The sequence below is a fragment of the Leiobunum rupestre genome, chromosome 1 (assembly GCF_980474605.1).
Source record: "Leiobunum rupestre chromosome 1, qqLeiRupe1.1.hap1, whole genome shotgun sequence".
Taxonomy (NCBI): Eukaryota; Metazoa; Arthropoda; class Arachnida; order Opiliones; family Sclerosomatidae; genus Leiobunum; species Leiobunum rupestre.
In genome coordinates, this window is record NC_143384.1 from 27,004,576 (window position 1) to 27,028,032 (window position 23,457).

The following is a 23,457-nucleotide window of genomic DNA, read 5'->3' on the forward strand; positions in this document are numbered from 1 at the left end:
TTAAACTATTGATAAAAAACGACCATATTTTTTCCTAACTGTGTCAAATGAGTAGGATTCAAATGTCCTAATTTTTAATTTTTTTGTAAGCGGAATTAATAGAATAAACTGAAATATACCCAATTTATTGATTAAGGGCTTCAAAATCTTCTTTCGTCGGGAAAACTTTTTTTATTTCATCTATTCAAACTCTTAGGAACTTTAGGTAATGAAATAAAATAATTTCAAAATCATGGTGAATTTAGATACTTAATAAAAAAGTAATATACCAGACCATAAAAAATTATTTTTTTATAAATTTAGTTTTCGTTAAGAGAATGCTCACATCCTAAGAAAACTAAACGTTATTGGTAATTTTACAAATAATATCGATAAAATTTAAATTTTCAATTTAATTATTCAAAAAACTGGTGCAATTTGCTTTTTTATATCAGATCAGAAATATTATTATTTGGGGGCCTAGGTCTTTCAATATTAAATTCAAGGAAAGGTTGATATTTCAGTGTCATTTTTAAGAAAATTATTAGCTTTATATTTTATATTGATTAGCCAAAATTTCAGAATACTTACCTTAAAATCGATCTTAAAACGTAAATACAGCAACTAGCACTTGAAAAAAAACAGATGACTGGAACACAATTTTTTTTTGAAAAGTTACACTTCATTTTTGCTATGAAAATTAAAATTTTAAAATTAATCTTTATTATTTGAATGTAATTTTCAAAATCTAATAGGATTATCGAAACACTTTCTTGAATAAATAATTTTATTTATCATATTTATTAAAACTAACTATTTTGATTTATAGGAAGTGGATGAGCTGAACAAATATGTAAGTTGGTAAATAAATAAAATGAAGACCGATTGTAAACCTAGTGCTTGACAAGGGGTCACGTACCCGAAAGCTCGCAATTTTAACGTTTTAACACAAAAATAATGTTTTTAAGCCATGAAGTATCAGTCGTGTTATTTTAATTTTATTACCGAGTTTATCTATTATAAATAATTTTAGAAGTTTGGACGTGCGTATAATGAAACACAGTCGTCCTACATGTGGTGCGGGATTACGGTGCAAAACTATCACTCCAGAGACTTTTGCGATGTATATGAATTGAATAACCTTTGCAACTATGGATTAAAAGTTACCGAAGGTGCAAAATCTCTGGTTTTAATGCGAAACTAAGAAGGTATAAACATATTATATTAATCTAAGCCTTCAATTAATCCGTTACAGCTATATTGAAGGCATTCTCCAAAGCCAAACCAGAAGGAAAGCCGTGCTTTAATGTAGGTTCATTATTCCATTAAATTAAACCCAAAATGTTTTGAGGCTGTCATTAATTTTGGGGTGTTGAACTTTTACCCCCTAGTAAATTTTCCATTTAAGAAAATATTATTCCGAATAATTTTAAGTGTATTGTGCAAATTAGGTGGGGTGGCGGAGTGGTTAGCACTTTCGCCTCGCAGCAAGAGGAGCCGGGTTCGATACCAACTTGCGGCACTGGGTGAAAGCTCGGAACAACTCCTTCCGCGTTGAGTTTGCAAGTTCTCTCCCCACTAGTTTAGGGGTTTTCCCCCGAGATCTTAGGTTTCCCCTTCCATAAAACTTGTTGAGGTTAACGGTAATAGTTAGAGTAGGGAGCTGTTGGCTCACGTGGCTTACAGGGCTTTTCCACCACCCTCCTACGCATGGTAACCCAGCCACCTGAATTAAAGGCTTTAAAAGTCGCTCGATGACTTAGGCCTAAGGTGGTGCCTGGGGTATTATTAGCCTAGCTTATTATTATTATTATGTCTGATTATAGTCGATTTGTATCAGAGTATATTTAGAGACCACTCAGCAAATTCTATCGGTTTTTTTATATGACGTTACCAATCTGAATTGATTTGCCACATTTCATCAGGCCTAATTAAGTTAGCTGATCACATTTTAATTAATGATTTTCTTATTTTTTTTCTTATTTTTCTTGGTTTGTTATTGTCATATTGACATCGGCTTAAATCCAATTGGACATAAACCTGAATGGCGTAGATCTATCTAATTAATTTAAAAAACTGCCTCAGTAACCCAGATGTTTTTTCAACAGGACTATCTCGAAATGATGAAATTTGATTAGGAATTGTGTCAGGATTTCCAGAAAGCTGGAGGTTTTGTGGGTAGATTTTTCAAAATGTGTGAAATATTTAAAAATACAAGAAGTTTAAAACTATTTCTCATTTACTAATATCATAATAGACTGAAGAGTCGAAGAAAACTTATAAAGTCGATCCCGCCATTACAAAAGTTAGCAATATTGCCTTTTATTTAATCCTATTTGTAACTAATATCCAAACATTTTAAACATTTTCGAAGATTTGCCAAAAGGATATTTGGAAAAAAATGAGTTGGTCATTCTTAATTAATTTGAATGCACGGTAACCATGAATTTTCTGAAATTCTCAGAGGTGGAATCTGAAAATTAACCTACGGTTGAATTCAATGGTAAGTGGCTGAAATATTTTAGATAACGTACAAAAAAGTAATGTATAAAAATCATCTCCAAGTCCTGTTTTCGTGAGGCAGAGGAATTCTCCTACGATATAAGTTTTAACCGCACATTGCTATGTAACGATCATTAATTGACAAATAAATAAGTCTGAAAAAATTAATTGAATTGTTTCTTGCATAATTTTTATTCAATTTTGAATTTATTGATTTACCGAACTTCAAAATAAACTATCTTTTAATTAATTTATTCCACGAAACTCTATTTTGTAGAAAAGACAAACAAGTTGAACAAAAACAATTAAAATATCCACAAATATATGATCCAATCGAGAGATTAAATTCGTAAAGATCAACGCGTAGAAAGAACGCGTTTTAAATTTAATCTGTGCAGAATAGAATGCGTCTTGCCTCAGGAATATCGTGTAGATAAAATACATAAACACTTTTACACCTTAACCATACGCTTTGCTAATTGAAAATGTTTTTGGATAAAGAAACCGTTCACATAAATTGCTTAACTGCGATATGCCCTCAAAAAAGAAAAGAACCAAAATGGTAAACTATACTAGACTTAAAAAAAAGGCAGAACAGAAGTGCGAAACAGTAATTTGCTTTTTTAGTGTGGGGTGGCGGAGCATTTTCGCCTCGCAGCAAGAGGAGCCGAGTTCGATAACAATTTGTGGCACTGGATGAAAACTCGGAATTACTCCTTCTGCGTTGAGTATGCAAGTTCTCTCCCCACTTGCTTAAAGGGTTTCCCCCGAGTTCTTCAGTTTCACCTTCCATAAAAAACTTGTCGAGGTTAACGGTAATAGTTAGTGTAGGGAGCTGTTGGCTAGCGTGGCTTGCAGGGCTTGCCACCACCCTCCTACGCATTGTAACCCGGCCACCTGGAGTAATGGCTTTAAAAAAGTCGAATGTTGACTTAGGCCTAAGGTGGTGTCTTGGGTATTAGCCTGGCTGATTATTATTATTATATAAATCTAGGACTTTCCAATTTTTAAATTGTGTTTAAATACATTTTTGCTTAATCGAAAAGATAAATAGCCTATTCTTTAACATCGAGCCACTTAGTCTCTAAGCTAAGTAGATTATTTGTCCTTTTAAAGGCAAAGCGTCTGCTTCGACGATTAAAATTCAAAACGTAATTGAACTCTCCTCACTCACTTTTAAAGTGACTCTTTGTTCACTGAAAACGAGAATATCAAACACATAAATAAAACAAACAACAGACACTGTTGCCATAACAATTTTTAAAGCAAAAGTAACAAAAGGGATAATTAATTCATTATCCTCTATGAAGTTAACAGTTCTATTTCAAAAACATGTTGAAAGTATCTTTTAAGATATCATTGAAACACTATGCGACCAACTATTTGCCTCTGGTTTTGCGTCTGTTAAGAAAACGCATCGTCGTTTCCTCAAGATCGATTACCATTGTGCAGTGTTAGAAATATGGTAAAAAATTGAATGTTTTATTGTTTTTCAGTGCCTCGTAGTAGCAGATCCTGCCAATTATATACCGGGAGTTTATAACCCTCGTTTCGTATCTTTCAGAGGAAACTACTAAAATTCAAATTAAGGTGTTATTTAAATCGGTGTAGAAATACTGTCGATGTTTTTATTAGTTCGTTTTAAACAATTTTAGGTTAGTAAATATCGACACCATGATTGTATTAGAATTGATAATCGAATTTAAACATAGTTAAATACATTTAATTAATTTGGTATTTCATAAAAGACAAGTTTGGATTGTGATTTAACTGGAGACAACTTAAAGGGAGAGTCACCGAATGGTACGATATCGTACGCCACTAAAATTATAACTTGGCCTACAAATTGCGATGAAATCATCGCTCTGACGCGTCTTCAACTGATTTCCAATTTTCCGCAAAATAAATTAATGGGTATTTTTTATGAATTTGCGAATTTACATGATTTTTGGTGCCTAAACTACCCAAATGTTTGATATAAATTTTCTAAAGTAAACACATTTGAATCTCTGTTGAAGAATTTCTTTAAATCATATTTCCACTAATTTCAATAATTTAAAAGAATTATGTTCGTCGTGTTTTGCTTAGCTATTTCACCTTTATACTTAAAGTCTATCTAACGATAGGAAATCACATGGCCTCAACAGCTTTTGTATTGGTTTGCCTACCCGCGTATTCTGAGGATGGGCGGTGTCAACTCTTTAATATAGGATGGTAAATTATATATCAAACGATAGGAAATCACATGGCCTCAACAGCTTTGTTATTAGTTTGCCTACCTGTGTCTACTAAGGGTGTATGGGTTTGCCCACCCGAATACACCGATGTGGAAATAATATTACGGCGTGGGCCGCCTTGTTTATAGAATTGGGTTTAGAGAAAAGCTACTCATCGTAGGTGAAATCGGAAAACTGCATTTAATTCCTGACATTTCAAATCCTCGGCCTTGTCTATATTTCAAATCAATTCCAGTTAATTTCAAGTAGTAAATCATCGAATACCAATTCAGTTAAAAATTTATCTACTCTAAAAACAGCCGGCTGGAGAGAGACGGAGCTTACGGGACGGGAGAAAAGGGGCAGAATACTTGTCTAAGAGATATAAATATTTCTCATTCCGCAGCCGTTCATTTTCGTATGTTCCTGGAGTATATTTAATAGAAAGGTAAGATACAAAACATCCTATTACAGCAATGGATAAAAACCCATTGACTTAGACTTCTACAAAGAAAGAATTATTTTCGTTAGAAATCTAGTAGTGAAACGGTTCAAGTATTTCGTAACGACATAGTTTAAAAATGTAGTCAGGTCATAAAAACATAATAATACTTTATTATAAGGATATAGAAAGTGAAATACCCTTATTGGGCTCCTGACTACGCATTTATTAATGTACAAGAAGTAGTTTATGGGAAAGTAGTAATACAATCACATGGGCCAACGTAAAAACATTTTGAGGTTATCGGTAATAGTTAGTGTAGGGAGCTGTTGGCTCGCGTAGCATGCAGGGCTTGCCACCACCCTCCTACGCATTGTAAACCGGCCACTTGATTTAATGGCATTATGAGTCGCTTGATGATTTAGGCCTAAGGTGGTGCCTTGGGTATTAGCCTAGCTTATTATTATTATTTTTAAAGCTTGTTATTGTTAGGGGATAGGTTTAAGTTTGCTGCAAAGGAAGAAGATTACTCGTACAATAGTAAAATTGGGTAACAAGGGGTGAGATACAATGACCACGTTATGGGCTAATACAAATGGGTAGACATAAGGGGTAAATTACAGTGGAGGAAAACCACTATGTAGATATATTTCAAAAGTGCCACTTTTGGTTATTTACAAAGAATGGATGGGGGTAACCACAAAAATATACACACAGCAGAGTATTTTAGTTGGTACGGAGTAGACTAAAAGGTACAGCCCCGAAACCTGTCCAGAGGGGACTTGAAGCACAAACCGAGGATTTAGCTTTTACAATAGAGGGAAGCTCGTTCCAGTGATTAATCACACAATGCGTGAATAAAGCCCTTCTTGTTAGACTTTTGCATCTGATTTTAAACCGAGTTGGCGCGTTACGACCAGTCAACGTAAGGGTAAAGAATTGGTCGGCCTCCACAGCATAGAGGAAATGAACTATTTGAAAGGTTTCGATCAGGTCAGTGCGAAGTCGACGATCAGAAAGGGACAAGAGGCCCAGGCGTTTATGTCGATCTGGTAGGGGAGGGTACGTCAACGCGACACATATTTTATGGTTATCCGCTGCACTCTCTCCAGTTTGTTAACATCTTCGACTAGGTGAGGGGACCAAATACTTGAGCAGTAGTCAAGGTGCGGGCACTGAAAAATAAAAGGAGTTCTTTAATAGGTACAGGGCTCTGGGAGCGCCCATTAATTACGTGAGGTGATTTTGGTAATTTGTAGACCTCCCCTACTCCCCTTATATCACGTGAGATTGGCTCGGCCCCCTCCCTCCTTCCTAATATCACGTGAGATTTTTAAAAATTCGTATTTTAGTGTAAATACGTTAATTCCGTTGGATTCATTTAAAAAAACATAATTTGCTGAATTATTTATATGTAAGACTAGTTCAGACTAGTATTTTAGACAGAACGTAGTCTAGAATCACAGTGAGAAAATCTAACAATAAAATAGTAAAATTTTATTTATTAAGGAACTATTAAAATTTAACCTAGTTTTATCGCAATTTCACAGTGTTTCTTCCGGTGAAAAAATTACGTGATATTTACCGAACCCCCCCCCCCCTCTCCTCCACGTGAGATTGGGTGAGATTTAGCTCGACCCCATCTCTCCCCTAAGCGCCTCACGTAATTTATGGTCGCTCTCTCTCACTCCCAGGGCGAAAACATATCTGTAGTGAGATTCCCTAATATCAATAATGTATAACAATGAAAAAACAGTGTTTATTACCGATAGGTTTACTGTTTATCCCTTTATTCAGTTCCTGCCTGTCAGGAGTTAAAATTAAATTTTCACAAATGTATTCTGATTTGCAGCTGGTGTATTAGTTAAAGCTTCTTGCAGTTCCTTTTCTGCCTCTAGTAAAACATTTGACTCTTCGTGTCAAGGTTGATCCCTCATCTTTGCAAAACCAGCTCCATTTTTTAGTTCAATTAATTCAAAAGGTCCTTTTGTAATTGTGGAATAAAGCGCCGAGATAGCAGGGTGGAAGAGCCTTAGACTATACTTTAGACGGAATGAAACATCTGAAGGGCAAATTCAAATTACTGGGTTCGGGTTTACACGTGGTAGAGCGAGTGAGTGCAAATTATTAAGTCGACGCAATAAGGGGATACGAGGATTAATAAAATAACAACTTTATTCTGAAGAAAATAAGTACTAACTACAAATCGCGACTGTATAAAAACTTAAGGGAAAGTACCGCGTACAAGCAAAATTCGACAAGGGTTCGCGAACTTTCAAGGATACAGCAACTCGTGATGATATCCAAGAGACAGTAGAGAAAAATATACACACTCCCCTTTTTATAGGGGCTCAATTTCCAGACGAGCGAAAAACCCCAACTCAAGCGGCGACTCAGTTTCCCCGAAACTAGTTCAAAACCAGAATGCCCAAAACTTTCCGTCGCTGCTGATGGTTCGAGGAAGGGGGAAGGGAACTCTGACTGGTCACAAAAGAGGGAATTTCCCTCAGCCGGATATTGAGGTAGAAAAAAAGGAAAAATACATTTGAAAGAAAAAATACAAAATACACGATACAAAATTTCCACAACCGATTTTAAACAAAATTACAATTATACTGTTTAATAGAATAGAATAAACATTAAATTAATTCAACAATAATAGGCTTCGTCGAAACCCGATTGTAGAATCTCGCCCAATCATAAAACCAAGTGTATTCTCGACTATCAGTGCGATTTGGATATACATCATCAACTAAGTGTTTCAGGAATATATGTGTGCTCTCAGAATCAGTCTCTTTCTGAGATTTAAAAGTTATCGCTTTCTATGTTATTTAGGGAAAGAATTAACAAAAACAATGGAATCCGTTTTCCCATACAGATGCTGCTGCTTTAGGCGATCAGCTGCCTCGTAGCTACCAATTTCAGGATATGAAATAGCTTTTAAACCTACTGACCACAAACGGCTGCGTAAATCTTTATTTCCTAAATAATTCCATAAACTCTCGTTATTTGATTTTTCTATTTTTTTGTAATACACGAGGTAATATAGCGTGCAATAGCTATTTCAAGTCAGATACAAACTGAATGTCCATTTCTCCTTTAAAAGCAAAAAGCAACAAAGGATTTTAATCATTGATGTGCGTTTCGGCTTTGGATCTAGGTAGCAAGTAAAGCCTGCTCCCGGATTTTCCTGCGGCATTTAGCTTAATAGTAGTATCAACTGCATTAAGAATAGCCGTATCAGTGACATCTATGGGAAACTTGAAACAGCATGTCATGAATTTATCTCCTTTTTTCTTCCTCATACAAGTTACGTTGCATTTGTGCCACTGGTATTTTGATACAAATTCGTATAATGTTGTATTTTTATTCTTAACTGGTAAAGCACATGCAACATACTTATCTTTTGCCATCCCAATTTTTGGTGCGTCTTTAATTTAAGTAATTAAGTAAGGTAATTAAGGTTCAATTATAACACAAACGTTATGCAAATGAAATCCATCCGAAACATAGTTGTAATAATGCAAAGGCGTTTAATTTAACGTGTATTGATATACGAGATGTCGTTTAGTCAAGTGGCTCTATGTGCTTTGTTGATGGTAAGGTTTTTGTTTCTTGTTATTACATTTGGTGTGGATATTTGGGTATCTACGAGACCTAATGCAGTCATTGATTTCCTTGGTGTGCGAGTCATTATATGATATTGGAAATTGGACGGCATTGGTCTTTTTCATGCGGTATGTCTCACAACGTGAATTGGAAGTCTACGAGTCGTCCATTACCAGATGTCGAATATAGCTATTCTACGGTATCTTCATCAAGGGCGAGTGTCGAAATAAAATGAGCGTTAAAAATGTGGCAACTATTTCGTAAGCGAGAAAAATACCAATACCCTCTGTAGATATTTATTTCATTAAAATTTGGTTCGTATTATATTCCACTGATAAACTTGTACTGTAAAAAGGGTTAAATTCAATTGTGCATAGTTTTAGTACGTCTCAGCGCTGTTAGACGTACCATAATTATGGTACAAATCAATAATTTTAGGTAGAAATTTGGGTTGTACCATAATTTTAGCGATGTACCATATGGTACGCTTATTTACAATAATTTTGATAGGCTGTACTATAATTTCCATATTTTTTTAAATAGTATCATATTCTCAAAAAATTTCGATTTCAATAACAAAGTCATTGTACGATTTCACTTTCTGGTGTTATGAACACCGTGTTCAGCCCCGCTTTCTCGTAACGGCTGCGGTAGCACTGCGCTAAGCAGGTTTGCAACTTAGTCCTCTCTTGACTCCTCTATTTCAACCTACGCATGGAGAAAAGAGGGTAAGGAGATGAAATAAGTGGGGTGCTTCGCTCCCGTTTCGTGCCGCTCTCCACCCAAAGTTGGGAGAATTGGGGGACGACAAAAAGGGGTATCCAGGTAAAATATTTGTCACGTGAACATGCTGTAGCAGTTACAACTTACATGGCGCCCTCTTTCCATATAACAAAATACATCTACAAGGCCATGCGTTCTATTTTAGTATGTTTTTATTTCCTCTCAATTGAAGTTATTATTATTAATTTCAATATAATTATGGATCATACTTATCATAAATCACGTAATTTTAAAAAGCAGTCAAAGACCATAGAAATCTCATAGGTAACTAGAATGCTGCCGGCTACGGCCGAGCTTGACGCCAGTTCGCCTTGAACCTTCAGCCAATGAGAGGCCGTAGAGTGGTTCCGCCAAGGAGGATAATAATCCTCCTTGGATCCGCTACTATAGCGGGAGATAGGTGACGTCATTCTCTCTGGTGACATTAAATTCTTGGCAGAACCACTCTTTGAGCTCTGATTGGCTGAGATCTGGCTATCGTCTGCCACGGCGTTTGGCCCATTTGCCAGTTACACGGCAGCATTCTAGTTACCTATGAGATTTCTATGTCAAAGACACAACTAAATAACATCGAAAAAGGTGAAAAAATAACTTAAAATAAATGGTAAGCCTTGGTGTAAATACGTTCACTAACTCCAAATAACTTTTCTTTTTATTGTGAAATCTCAGCGTTTTCAAAAACCCAAACCGTTAGAGCATGGCCATGGCATGGCCTAGAGGGAGCCAGGTAGCTAACAATATCACGTGACAAAAGTTTTACCTGGATGCACTCCCTTTTTTTTTCAAGCCCCATCCACCCATTTGGGGGAGTTCGGCACTGTTGCCGGCAGTTATTTATAAAAGTGATTTTCTATGGTCGAATGACAGGTCAAGTATTTCAAGAACATGTAAATCTTTGAGGAAAACACTTAAAACGACTACAGCATTACTTTAATATTTGAAAATCTCGCCAAACTAGCTAAATACGTCATAAATGGGAGGTGCAATAATTTTGAGAAGAATTCAATAATTTTTTATCATCGATACCATAATTTCCGTTTTAAAATCTGACAGCGCTGGTACGTCTAACTCGCTGTTGTAACTACTTAATTTATATTATTCTGAATAAATTATAAACGGTTGTTTGGTCTCAATTATTTTAATTATAATTAAAATTTTATACCAGCGGGATAGCACCGGGATTGCGGTTTTAGTAAATAACTCTAAATTGCGGAGATGTATCTTTAAGTGTCAACTTGAGAATCTTATACCACTAGGGACAATTCTTCCGAGGAGAGGTATATTTTGGCTTTCCAACTAGTTTAATTACCAGTTTCCTACAATATTTGTTTATCTCGAACAATTTATATTTATCGAATAAACAATAGCTTTAAAAAGGTACGTTTAAATCTAAATTTGTATTTTTTTAAATTATATTTATTTTATTGTATTAAGTCTCACGAGGGGTCGGACACTTGCCATTATTTTGTACGGGATTTCGTGATTTCGTAGAGATTTTGGCGATTTTATCATTACTTTTTGAAGTGATTTTGGGATTTCAATGTTAATTTACCATAGAGAGAGTTAAAAGATTTTACGATTTTAGACAAAGTGTACGGGATTTTGATAAATGTCCGACCCCTCGAAGTCTCACATTCAAATCATAATAAAAAGCTAGGCTAATACGCAAGGTAAGCGACTTTAAATGCCATTAATTTAGGTGGCCGGGTTACAATGCCACTACTGTTAACCTCTACAAGGTTTCATTATTTGGTTTATAAATGGATTTATAACACATACCCATAACTAACTTCCTAGTGGGACGTTTCGGAAACATAAACCATTTTTTTTAAATTAAATGGTTTTTATTCGTTGTATATTCGAACGCGTGAACCGAATATTAATGTTAGAAACCAGTTTTAATTGTTCATATAAAAATTGAATAAATTTTAAAGTTTAAAATATTTATTCAAAATGATTCTTAATGTTTGCAAGCTTTTTCTAAATTATTGATTTTGGTCATTATTATTTAAAATTTCCATAAAATTGTTAGCGTTTAAAATTTCATTATTATTACAGTACGTGGCAAGACATCAGTGCGTTCAATTCTTCCTTAGATGGTAATTGGTACTCGCAAGGTATATAACCACAGTTCTGGTATAAAACGAATGTATAACTCGATTAATATTTGATAGAAAAGTCGTTTTTTACCTAAGTCAATAACAGAAAAGACACTTGACACAGTCTTTGTGCTTTGTGTAATACAGACCAGCCCGTTATAAATCTCTCTAGTCTATGCAATCAATCGAGAAACCGTACTTAAACGATCTTTTTCTTCGCATTTCATAACGCATTGATCCTAACTTCCACATTTTGTTCTTTTCACGTTGCACGGATATATTATCAGAAGTTTCATCCGGAACAAATTTGTAATTCGGGTACTGTTATATATGATCTAATAAAGGTAATCGCAAAAAAAACAGATTACATAATCCTTATGCCCAGTACGTGTAAAAGAACTCAGCGTTTGCCAACTCGTTTATATTTAAAAAAATTGCTTGGAATTTGAGTTAAAACTCTTTCTTTTTTTATTGGATTTGATAAGGGCGAGCGGGACAAGGCTAGTCATCACACCCGCTTCATAATTACAGTTTGTTATTACTTTGCAGAGTATAAGTGTTTTTTGTTTGTTTCTTTTTTCCATACAATAAACATATCATTTCGAACATATTTAGATTGATACAAAAAAATGTTATATATATATACATACTTTAGTTGGTGCCCGAACTACCGAGGCCTTTCTCTCCTCTTTCTGTTGTGGAGAGTGTCGTTAGGGGTTCTGGCTCTGCTAGGAGGATTTTGGATATGATGAGTTTCGGAATGTTGTCTCCCTTATTGACAGTCACCGTTGAGGTGGATAGGTTGAAGATAATTATGGTGACGTTACCTCTGTAGTCAACATCTATTACACCGCCTCCTATATGGAAACCTTTTTCTAATTGTGATTCTTTCGCCGCAATAATTCCATAATGACCTTCTGGAATTGCCAAAGCCAAATCCGTTTTCACCGCATCTTGCTTGAATGGCGGAATAATTTTAGTTTCAGCACAAAAAATGTCGAAACCTGCTGCTTTGTCTGAACGACGAGTAGGAGTAACCGCATCATCCGACAACTTCTGGTAATACAGCTTTCCAACTTCGGCAGCCATTGTTATTTCACCTTCTGCTGGGTTGAGTGGCTTGCGTCGAGGGTGCGACCATCAGTAGTGGGGTTGTGCTACCTATGCTGGTTTTGTCACCTGTCCGGGTCTGTGGACGCTGGCGTAGGGCATAATGATGACAGACCTCCGGTGGTGTGGTTTGAATCTTACCGGTACACCGGGCAATAAATCTGCCACATGTCCAGCCATTGTTATTTCGCGTAGGGATACTCGTCTGCTTTTCTCCAGCTACAGAGTTTTGTAAAATATTAACGATTTCAATATTTGAACCCTGCCTCTGCTCTCGGAGTAGCCGCGCCTTCTGCTGATCGTATTTTGCACAAAACAGAAGAACGTGCGTTAATGTTTCAGTTTCGCCGCAGAACGTACAATTTGGAGAGATTGAACGATCTACCAATTTACTTAACATTTCTCTAGTTTATAAACTAATATCCTACAGTGAAATCGCGATATTTGAGTACTTTGAAGCCTTGTGAGCTGTAAATTTCCGACCATATCAGATAATGGGTCACGTCTGTATAATTGTTGAACGGTTCCTTCTTTGGAAATTTTCCAGTTGTCTATATACAATTTTTTAAAACGTTTTTTACAAATACTTTGCAGAGTATTTTTGTATCAGGTACCCACTTGTCCTGTAAGAGGCAAGTCTTCTGTCGCCTGCAATCGTGTCTGCTCTTTCATTTTCTCCAATTCCACAACGGGCAGGGCACCACAATAAATGTAAAGATAAGGGAAAGGAGAAGGATTCCTTTTTGAACGCAGTAACCAACAGGTCAGTAGTAATATTTTCATTCAAAGCCATCAAACCTGACTTGGAGTATGAACATATGATCAGTTTCAAGGAGATCAAACAATGTAGCTTGTTTTAAGGCTTCCAAAATGCCCAGAAGTGTATTTTGTATGTCATATGGGACGAATTTACTTATATGTCTATGTATATTCCGAAGCTTCCTACTGAGTAACCAGCTACCATTGAAGCATCCGTGTAAGTTGCTAAAACCGTTTTTCTCGATTTTACACTTAAAGATACATCTCCGCAATTTATAGTTATTTACTAAAACCGTAATCCCGGTTCTATCCCAACGGTATAAAATTTTAATTATAATTAGAATAATTGAGACCAAACAACCGATTATAATTTATTCAGAATAATATAAATTAAGTAGTTACAACAACGAGTTAGACGTACTTAAACAATGCACAATTAAATATAATCCTATTTACAGAACCAGTTTATCATTTAAATATAATACGAAGCAAATTTTAATAAAATAAATATCTACAGGGGGTATTTGTATTTTTCTCGCTTACGAAATATGTGCCGCATGTTGAAAACTAAAACCAAAACGCACTTATAGGGAGAGCTTAAATTAACTGGCGATTAAAGCGGACTGAAACACTCCAATCGCTGACTTCATGACCTGACACGATGGGTTACGTGAGAATTGAATGAATTTAAACCAAACTTCTTTAAAACAAAACAACTACTTTATTTAAACTGATATAACAAAATTATTTTACTAAATGCCCTGACACAAGGGGCTCTTAACTAGGAGACGGCCGCAGTCGCTCCTTTCTGGACTAAGTCTAAAACTCTTCTGATTTCTAACGGTTTTCTTTCGAAAACCTTTTTCTTTTTAAAGACTGGCCCTAACGGCCAGTAATCTCTCTTTTTTGGGGTTTTTCCAACCCGTGACCATCCCGCGGATGGTCGACACTTTGTCCACATTCCCTTTCCTTTCTCAACATGAGGAAACAACTTCCTCGAGCTACTTGGGGAATTTCCACAGTACACTTTTTTCGCTTCCCTTCCTAGGGGGTCTACTAGCTATTTATTTGACAAAAAGTATTGGCCCAAATGGCGCCTACAAAATACGTGGGGAAATACCGATTCACAAAAATATACCTACAATACACTACGAAATTACAAATATAACAAAATTAAATTCAACATAACAATACACTTAATTTACCTATATACATTAAAATTATATACATTTAATTAATTAAATTTAAAAACCATTCTATACAATCGAGATTTAACAACCTCCCCCGAGTTGAACCTTTAGTTCAACAACTTAAATTTCCAAGTTATAAAGAAGATTGATAGGGCGTTTTACACGGGTTCCGTTAGGAAGACGCACCATACAAGATCTGACTATTTGGTCTAGACCTCGGACTGTGTTTTCCACTACTCCAATTTTCCACAATAGTCTCGGAGTCTTTATTTCTTCCAATAGAACCACGTCGTCCTCTTTCAATTCCTTGCTAGTTACGCAATTTGGTTTATGGTGCGCGGATCTTAGTTCTAAAAGATAATCCTTTTTCCAACGCACCCAGAATCGGTCCAGCAGAGCTTGTCGATATTTTAATCGTTTGGTTAATTCGTCCCGTTGATAATTCCTTACTTCGTTGGCTGAATATACTCGCGAAGGAAGAGCGGTCAAACGTTTCCCTACTAGAAAATGCGATGGAGTTAACGGAGCTGGTTCTCCGGCTTCTTGATAAACGTAGCTTATAGGTCTCGAGTTGACCGTAGCTTCTATCTCTATCAAGATAGTTTCTAATTCTTCGTAAGTAAGGCGGGCCTGCCAGAGAGTTTTCTTTAAAGATGACTTGACGGATCTGACCATCCTCTCCTAGAACCCGCCCCACCAAGCGGCGCGTTCCGCGATGTACCTCCAAGAGATACGGAAGGTACCGAAAAATTTTGCAACTTCAGGATGACGTAAATTGCTCAATAGGCTGTTTAAGTCTGCTTCAGCTCGTTTGAACGTTTTAGCATTATCGCTATACACTACGCGCACCATTCCACGACGCGCTATAAAACGACGGAATGCCAACAAAAATTTCTCAGTAGATAGATCCGATACGATCTCTAAATGCACTCCTCTGGTTACCGCGCAAGTAAATAACGCGATGTAACATTTGTCTCCTTGCTTGGTGTACATCGGTCCAGCGAAATCAATCCCGCACACTGAAAACGGGGGTGACGGGTTTATTCTGGCGTCGGGTAATGGGCCCATTGTGGCCGTTGAAGCTCGCGCGCGAAAACGTTTACATCTTGGGCAAGTATGCACTTCTTGTTTTACAAGTTGTCTTAATTTTGGTATCCAGTATTGTTCTCGAATTTCCGTCAAAGTTTCATTTACGCCAGCGTGTTTTAGTCGAATATGACATTGGTCAGTAATTAGCTCTGATAATTTGTGTTTGTGGGATAAAATCCACGGGTGACGCTCTCTATAACTAAGATTAGCCGCGTCTATACGACCTCCTACACATAAAAGACCATCTTCATCGAGATATGGACTCAAAGTTAAAATATTGGACGTTTTTGGTATTTCTTTGCCTAATTTTAAGAAATTAACCTCTTCTGGATAACTATCATTTTGGGCTACTCCTATCCAATATTTTTCTGCGCTAATTAATTCTTCAGCTGATAAGGGGTCTTTATTTTTAACATTTGATTTTGAATTATTTAAAAATCTCTTTATCCAAGCCGTGATCCTTAAAACCAAAACCAAGGAACTATAATTTTTAAGTTGGAGTAGGGGTTCTCTTTGATTTTCGCCTTCTCCCGAAACCAAACAAACATATTCATTTTTAGCACGCAATTCACTTATAAGATTGTTTTCATCTACTTCTGATTGTACATCTGGGTCTAACTTAATTTGATTTTGAAGAAAAGATGGACCATGCCACCATAACTCGCTTTCTTTTAATTCGTTTAGCTTCTTACCCCTAGTGGGTAAGTCAGACGGGTTTTCTTTACCGGGGCAGTGTTGCCAGCAAGTTGGATCAACTAATTTTTGTATATCTCTAACTCTATTGGAAACAAATGGCTTCCACTTAGCGGCTGATCCTCTGATCCAATGTAACACTATAGTAGAGTCTGTCCATAAATGGATGGTACTTCGGTCATAGGCTAAAGTTTCCCTCAGATTTGACATAAGCCTGGCGCCTAACAATGCTCCCATTAATTCTAATCTCGGTAATGATAATTCGCTCAAAGGCGCTACTCTTGTTTTTGAAGCCACTAGTGACGTATTTATTTGTCCGTTTGGATATTCACTACGTAAATAAACAACTGCCGCGTAAGCGCGTTTACTAGCGTCGGTGAAGCCATGTAATTCTAATTTTGGCGCCATGTCAACGGGCTCGTTGACTAAGTAGTATCTAGATATTTTTATTTGTTCCAACATAGGCAGTTCTTCGCACCAACTATTGAATTTTTCCGAATATAAATATTCTTCTTCATTTTTTAACTCTTTGTCCCAGGGGATCTTATTTTCCCATAACTCTTGTAATAACAATTTGGCTCTAATGGTAAAGGGGGAAACTAACCCTAAGGGGTCAAATATTTTTGCGACTGCCTTTAACACCCATCGCTTTGTGTTGTTCCTATTCACTAAGAATTGCAATAATCCCGTAACTTCAAAAGTAAATAAATCATTGACCTCGTCCCAAGTTAATCCTAACACTTTGTGGGGGGCTGGGCTGGGGAAAATATCCTGACCTTGTTGCCTTTTACTATTGTCACCCCACCTTTCTCTAACTTCTCTAGAGTTACTGCGCCATTTACGTAAACGCATGTTTGCCTTTTCTAAAATTTCTGTAGCTTCGCCAATTAACTTATTTGCTTCCTCCACATTCTTCTCGCCTCCTACCAAATCATCAACATATAGGTCTTCATTAAGGACTCTAGCCGCGTTTGGAAACTCACGCTCGTATTTTTTAACGTGATGTTTAATAGTCGCCGCTAACAAAAAGGGGCTTGACGTGCAACCAAAGGGGACCCTTTTAAATCTATATGTTACTAAATTGTGGTTCTGTGGACTATCGACCCATAGGAATCTCAACGCGTCTCTATCTTTTTCTCTAATTCCAATTTGGTGAAACGCCTTTTCTACGTCACCTGTGACTGCAACTCTATGTTGGCGAAAGCGAACTAACAATTTAAACAACTCTGTCAATAAATTGAAACCAGGTTCTAGACAGTCATTTAATGACGGTAAGTTGGCATCGTGGGATGATCCGTCATTCACTATTCTTAACTTGGTGGTTTGCCTATCGTTCTTAATTACTCCGTGATGAGGAATATAGTATAGTTTACCTGATGATACACTATTTCTATTCTCAACCCTCTCTATAATTCCAGTTTTCAATTGTTCTTTGATTACGTCATCGTAGGCCTTAAAATGCTGGGAATTTGATTTCAATTTTTTAACTAAATTTAGGGTGCGAGTTTTGGCCTGACCAAAATTGTCTCCTAACTGATCCTGGTTTGCCTTCCACGGAAGTGCAACTTCGTAACGCCCTTCTTTAAATGTTACGTCTTCCTCAAACGATTTTAAACTATTTTCTCTCTCTAAAGATTTTTGATTTTCACCGTCATTTATTCCCATTGACTCTAGACTCCAAAACCTTTGCACTTGCGAAGACAATAGCTCATCTTCCGATCCCACCCCTATATGCATGACTGATACTGAATTTACAGCTATTAGGCTTCCTGGCTCCGACATATCGCTCGTTCCCATCACTGTCCATCCCAATGTTGTATTTAGGGCCATTAATCTTTCTCCTAGTCTCTCTAACTCACCCGTAGCTAACTTCCAAAAGTAGTTTGCGCCAATCAGAATATCTAGTTTGGTCGCGTTTACCCCACCTTGATTTTCGAGGTTATCTGCTAGGTCTAAGTTGCGTTTTTGCATTTCCGCTCTAACTTCCGTTCCTGGTATCTTAAACTTCGCTCCACAAATTTCTGGAGTTTCTAGTGCTACAATTTCGACTCTTTCACCAGTGGTCATATTACTCAAAATAACCTTAACCCTTCTTCTCTCTACGTGGATTGGCTTCGTATGACCAAAGGGGAAAACGTCTATTCCTTCTGTTCCTAAGACCTCTAACTTTAAATCTCTTGACAATTTTTCTGTAATAAAAGACCTGTGGCTAGCGCCATCTAGTACGCACCTAACTCTAGATTTATTTCCTAAATCGTTCTCTATATTAGCGGAAACGGTTTGTAGCAACACTATCCCCGAATCTGAATCTGGTGTCATAGTAGCTAAAGTGGCGTTTGTTTGACCTTGGGAGTTTCTGTCTAATGGCGCACTATTTAAATTTACTTGAGAAGAATTTGAATTTATCGACTTATAATTGGTATTGGTTCTGGTTTGATCAGGATTGGCGTCGCAAACAACCTGGTGATGTTTTCTATTACAATTTTTGCAATTTTGAATTTTTCCTTTACATTGCCAGGACTGATGACCTGGTCTTAAACATAGGAAACATAACCTTTTCTGGCTGGCGATACCTCTCTTATTGTCTATGGAAAGATCTCTACATTGATAGAAGGGGTGATTGGGGCTATTACAAAATACGCAAGACCTGGAGAAATTATTTACGGGGGTATGTAGGGCCGCGGCGGATGGGGGAACTGTTGGCCTATGGCTTTGACTTTGATAATTATTTTTAACCTGACTTGAACTATGACTAGCTGATTTTATTTGCTGACTAGAAGCTCTATGAACGGCTAACGCTCTTTCTCTACATTGAATTTCCTTATTTAAAAATGACATAATTTGTTCTATATTCCACAATTGTTCTTCACTTTTATCTCTAGTAAACTGTTCTAACAAATCGATCGGCAAAAGACCTCCAACAATATGAGCTAACAATTCTCCATAATTTTTACTTAAATGTCCCAAGGAATCTAAACTACGTATTTCTACTTGACAATTATCATGCAAATTTCTAAGACCAGCGACATCTGTCGACTTAGAGACTGGGTTCATTTTTAAAAAATTATTTAAATGAGCACTGACCAATAAATCTGTTCGACCAAAACGTGACTTTAGGATTTCTATCGCCGTAGCGTAATTGTTATCAGTTATTGGTAAATTTTCAATAGCCTTCGCGGCCGCGCCCGTTAAATACGACTTTAAATACTGAAACTTATCTGTATCTTCCATGTTAGTTTGATTATGAATGGCTCCTTCGTACTGGCCCCAAAAGGTTAACCATTGCGAAATGGTACCGTCGAATTTTTTAATTTCTAGTTTTGGGAGCCGCACCGCCTTGTTGACGTTGCCGTTGACGTTCCCATTCGCCGGTGGTAATCCCATCAGGTTGACGGTATTGTTGCTTCCCGTCCCGGAGGCTCCTCCGCTCGGCGTCGTCCGTCTGTCTTGTAGCCATCCTTTCGCTCTTGACCTCCACAACACTAATTTTTCGTTGTACTCTTCTATGGTTTCCAATTCCGCGTCTAATTCCTCGTCGGTTGTTGTGAGTTTGAGGATCCGGTTGTCCAGATCATTTAATTTTATTTCTTTAGAGTCTAACTGCGCAATATTATCTTTGAGAGTTTGTTCACATATAACTGTTGATTTCTCGAGCTCCGCCTGAATACTGTTGCAAGCTCGCGTTACCATACCTCTCGCGGAGGATAGCTGTTTCTTTAAAATTCTTAAATCGTCCGCCATTGTCTATAATTTATAGAACTACTTTTAACTCATATTTAATTACTCACGTCCCGGGTTTCGGCACCAAAATAATGTTGAAAACTAAAACCAAAACGCACTTATAGGGAGAGCTTAAATTAACTGGCGATTAAAGCGGACTGAAACACTCCAATCGCTGACTTCATGACCTGACACGATGGGTTACGTGAGAATTGAATGAATTTAAACCAAACTTCTTTAAAACAAAACAACTACTTTATTTAAACTGATATAACAAAATTATTTTACTAAATGCCCTGACACAAGGGGCTCTTAACTAGGAGACGGCCGCAGTCGCTCCTTTCTGGACTAAGTCTAAAACTCTTCTGATTTCTAACGGTTTTCTTTCGAAAACCTTTTTCTTTTTAAAGACTGGCCCTAACGGCCAGTAATCTCTCTTTTTTGGGGTTTTTCCAACCCGTGACCATCCCGCGGATGGTCGACACTTTGTCCACATTCCCTTTCCTTTCTCAACATGAGGAAACAACTTCCTCGAGCTACTTGGGGAATTTCCACAGTACACTTTTTTCGCTTCCCTTCCTAGGGGGTCTACTAGCTATTTATTTGACAAAAAGTATTGGCCCAAATGGCGCCTACAAAATACGTGGGGAAATACCGATTCACAAAAATATACCTACAATACACTACGAAATTACAAATATAACAAAATTAAATTCAACATAACAATACACTTAATTTACCTATATACATTAAAATTATATACATTTAATTAATTAAATTTAAAAACCATTCTATACAATCGAGATTTAACACCGCATCTTTAACGCTCATTTTATTTCAACAGTCGCCCTTGATGAAGATACCGTAGAATAGCTATATTCGACATCTGGTAGTGAACGCTCGTAGACTTCCTGTTGACGTTGTGACACATACCGCATTAAAAAGACCAATACCGTCCAATTTCCAATATCATATAATGACCCGAACACCCAGGAAAACAATGACTAAATTAGGAATCGTAGATGTCCAAATATCCACACCAATAAAGAATAAATTAACAAGAAGCGAAAAACTAACCATTCACAAAGCACAGAAAGCCCCTTGACTAAACGAAGTAGTTAGGCTCTTAATAAATAAAACAAACGAACCCAAGAGAAAACGATTAAAATAAATTACGAAGTAATGACGACCCAGTTAAAGAAACCAGACAACTACTCGATATTTTCTTCATAAATGAACTATTTCCCTTGAAAACTAATACGCCAAAACCTCAATAGATAAAAAAAAGCCTGAAAAACTAAATAAATTAGAAAAAACAACGGGTTCTACCCTTTAATCATTTTATCTGCTGACTGCGCTAAAACAAGATTTGACCTTTAAATTTTCATACGTAAAATATTTAGACTTTAACAAGTTCACGAAAATTGCAACCCGAGTTCAATTCTTGATCATTATCAAATTTTACATCAAAATACTAAAATATTTAATTAAATATTAGATTAATATAATTTATAAATATTTAATTAAATATAAGATTAATATAATTTATAAATATTTAATTAAATATAAGATTAATATAATTTATAAATATTTAATTGAATATAAGATTAATATAATTTATAAATATTTAATTAAATATAAGATTAATATAATTTATAAATATTTAATTAAATATTAGATTAATATAATTTATAAATATTTAATTAAATATTAGATTAATATAATTTATAAATATTTAATTAAATATTAGATTAATATAATTTATAAATATTTAATTAAATATTAGATTAATATAATTTATAAATATTTAATTAAATATAAGATTAATATAATTTATAAATATTTAATTAAATATAAGATTAATATAATTTATAAATATTTAATTAAATATAAGATTAATATAATTTATAAATATTTAATTAAATATAAGATTGATATAATTTATAAATATTCAATTAAATATAAGAATAATATCATTTATTAATATTTAATTAAATTTAAGAATAATATCGTTTATTAATATTTAATTAAATATAAGAATAATATCGTTTATTAATATTTAATTAAATATAAGATTAATCCCTGAGGATGTTTTGCTAAGCGAAACGAAACTAGTAGGACCCATTGTAAATATCATCAATTGTTTTATTAAATATGCAAATAGAACGAAGTCATTTTTATTACTCATAATCATCAACGCATATTGCACTTGGAACATCCTAAGCCTTACATCTGTTTAAATAAAACGAGTTTCTCAAACAATCTTCCAAGATCTTTCCGGTAGTGTTCCAAACCGGAACAGTTGGTAAGAAATTAAACTTCGTGGTTTTTAAACATAATGCTTAACACTGATGTTTAATTAGTGTATATTGCGTTACGTGTTAAATGTATATTTCGCGTTGTCTATATATTTCGTTTAATTTCGTTTTCAAGTTTTCTAAAAAAAAATAAATATTTGTTAATCACCGTTATATTAATAGTGTTAACTACAATATGGACCGGGTTCCTCTATCGTCTCATAATTTTAAGTTATTGGTAATTAAGACTAATTAAACAACACTATTGTATATAAATCAATAATTGAACATGAACTACTAAAAATTGATAAAATGAAATCGACAGTATAGGCAGCAGGTTTCATTAATTCGTAGCAAATTAATATTAATGTTATTTTAGACCGTAATTAAACCACTCAAATATACGGCTACGGCAAATTAACACATGTTTTAAACCACAAAACCCGAACCTTTGAACATGTATAGAAACTAATCTTAAAAATCTTGAGACGTGTTTTCATTGTAAGCGCCAAAAGCATTTAATATGTTTAATCTCTAAACGTATTTTATCTAAACACGTTTTAACTATAAATATGAGAAGCAAATAACAAATTTAATTTCTAAACGCATGATGTTGCAAAGCTGAACACCACTATCACCTTAACGTGTTCGTTTTTAAACATGATAAATATTCTGTTGCATTTTGGTGTTTAAGAAAGTGTTTAGTATCTAAACACCTTTTTTTCTGTGTATCTTTACTAAATATGTCAAAGATTTTGACTGGATAGGACATGTTGTCAGCTACCTTCAGCCATGTTTCTTGTAAAGCTATGATTTTCGGTTGTAAAGTTGTTATAGCATAAAATAAGTCCGCGGTATGTACCCGATAGCTCTGAATATTCCATTGTATTGTGGGGAACTAAAAAATATATATTTCTTTACCTTTCATATTTGTTTTAAAAAAAGGAAAAGTATAAAAAATGTTTTTAC

General features: G+C 35.5%; 2 protein-coding genes, 1 long non-coding RNA gene and 1 pseudogene across 3 annotated transcripts; 1 reads left to right on the forward strand and 3 right to left on the reverse strand.

Moving 5' to 3' along the window:
• Nucleotides 1–892: 892 nt before the first annotated feature.
• On the forward strand, nt 893–2,276 carry LOC149961998 (uncharacterized). Its single transcript, XR_016480655.1, has 4 exons — nt 893–1,151; nt 1,235–1,287; nt 2,088–2,153; nt 2,237–2,276. It is a non-coding gene; the product is annotated as an uncharacterized LOC149961998 (long non-coding RNA).
• Nucleotides 2,277–12,281: 10,005 nt separating this feature from the next.
• Nucleotides 12,282–12,719, reverse strand: LOC149961999 (deoxyuridine 5'-triphosphate nucleotidohydrolase, mitochondrial pseudogene; annotated as a pseudogene).
• A 2,090-nt stretch (nt 12,720–14,809) lies between these two features.
• On the reverse strand, nt 14,810–15,364 carry LOC149962000 (uncharacterized). Its single transcript, XM_090164341.1, has one exon. It carries the CDS (start codon nt 15,362–15,364, stop codon nt 14,810–14,812), a length of 555 nt encoding a protein of 184 aa, XP_090020467.1.
• A 6-nt stretch (nt 15,365–15,370) lies between these two features.
• LOC149962001 (uncharacterized) lies at nt 15,371–20,212 on the reverse strand. The gene has a single exon (XM_090164342.1). It carries the CDS (start codon nt 20,210–20,212, stop codon nt 15,371–15,373), a length of 4,842 nt encoding a protein of 1,613 aa, XP_090020468.1.
• Between the last annotated feature and the right edge of the window lie 3,245 nt (nt 20,213–23,457).

Bases quoted from the DNA above. Each gene is read 5' to 3' on its own strand.
- LOC149962000 (XM_090164341.1), bottom strand. From the start codon at position 15,364: ATGGTCAGATCCGTCAAGTCATCTTTAAAGAAAACTCTCTGGCAGGCC.
- LOC149962001 (XM_090164342.1), bottom strand. From the start codon at position 20,212: ATGGCGGACGATTTAAGAATTTTAAAGAAACAGCTATCCTCCGCGAGA.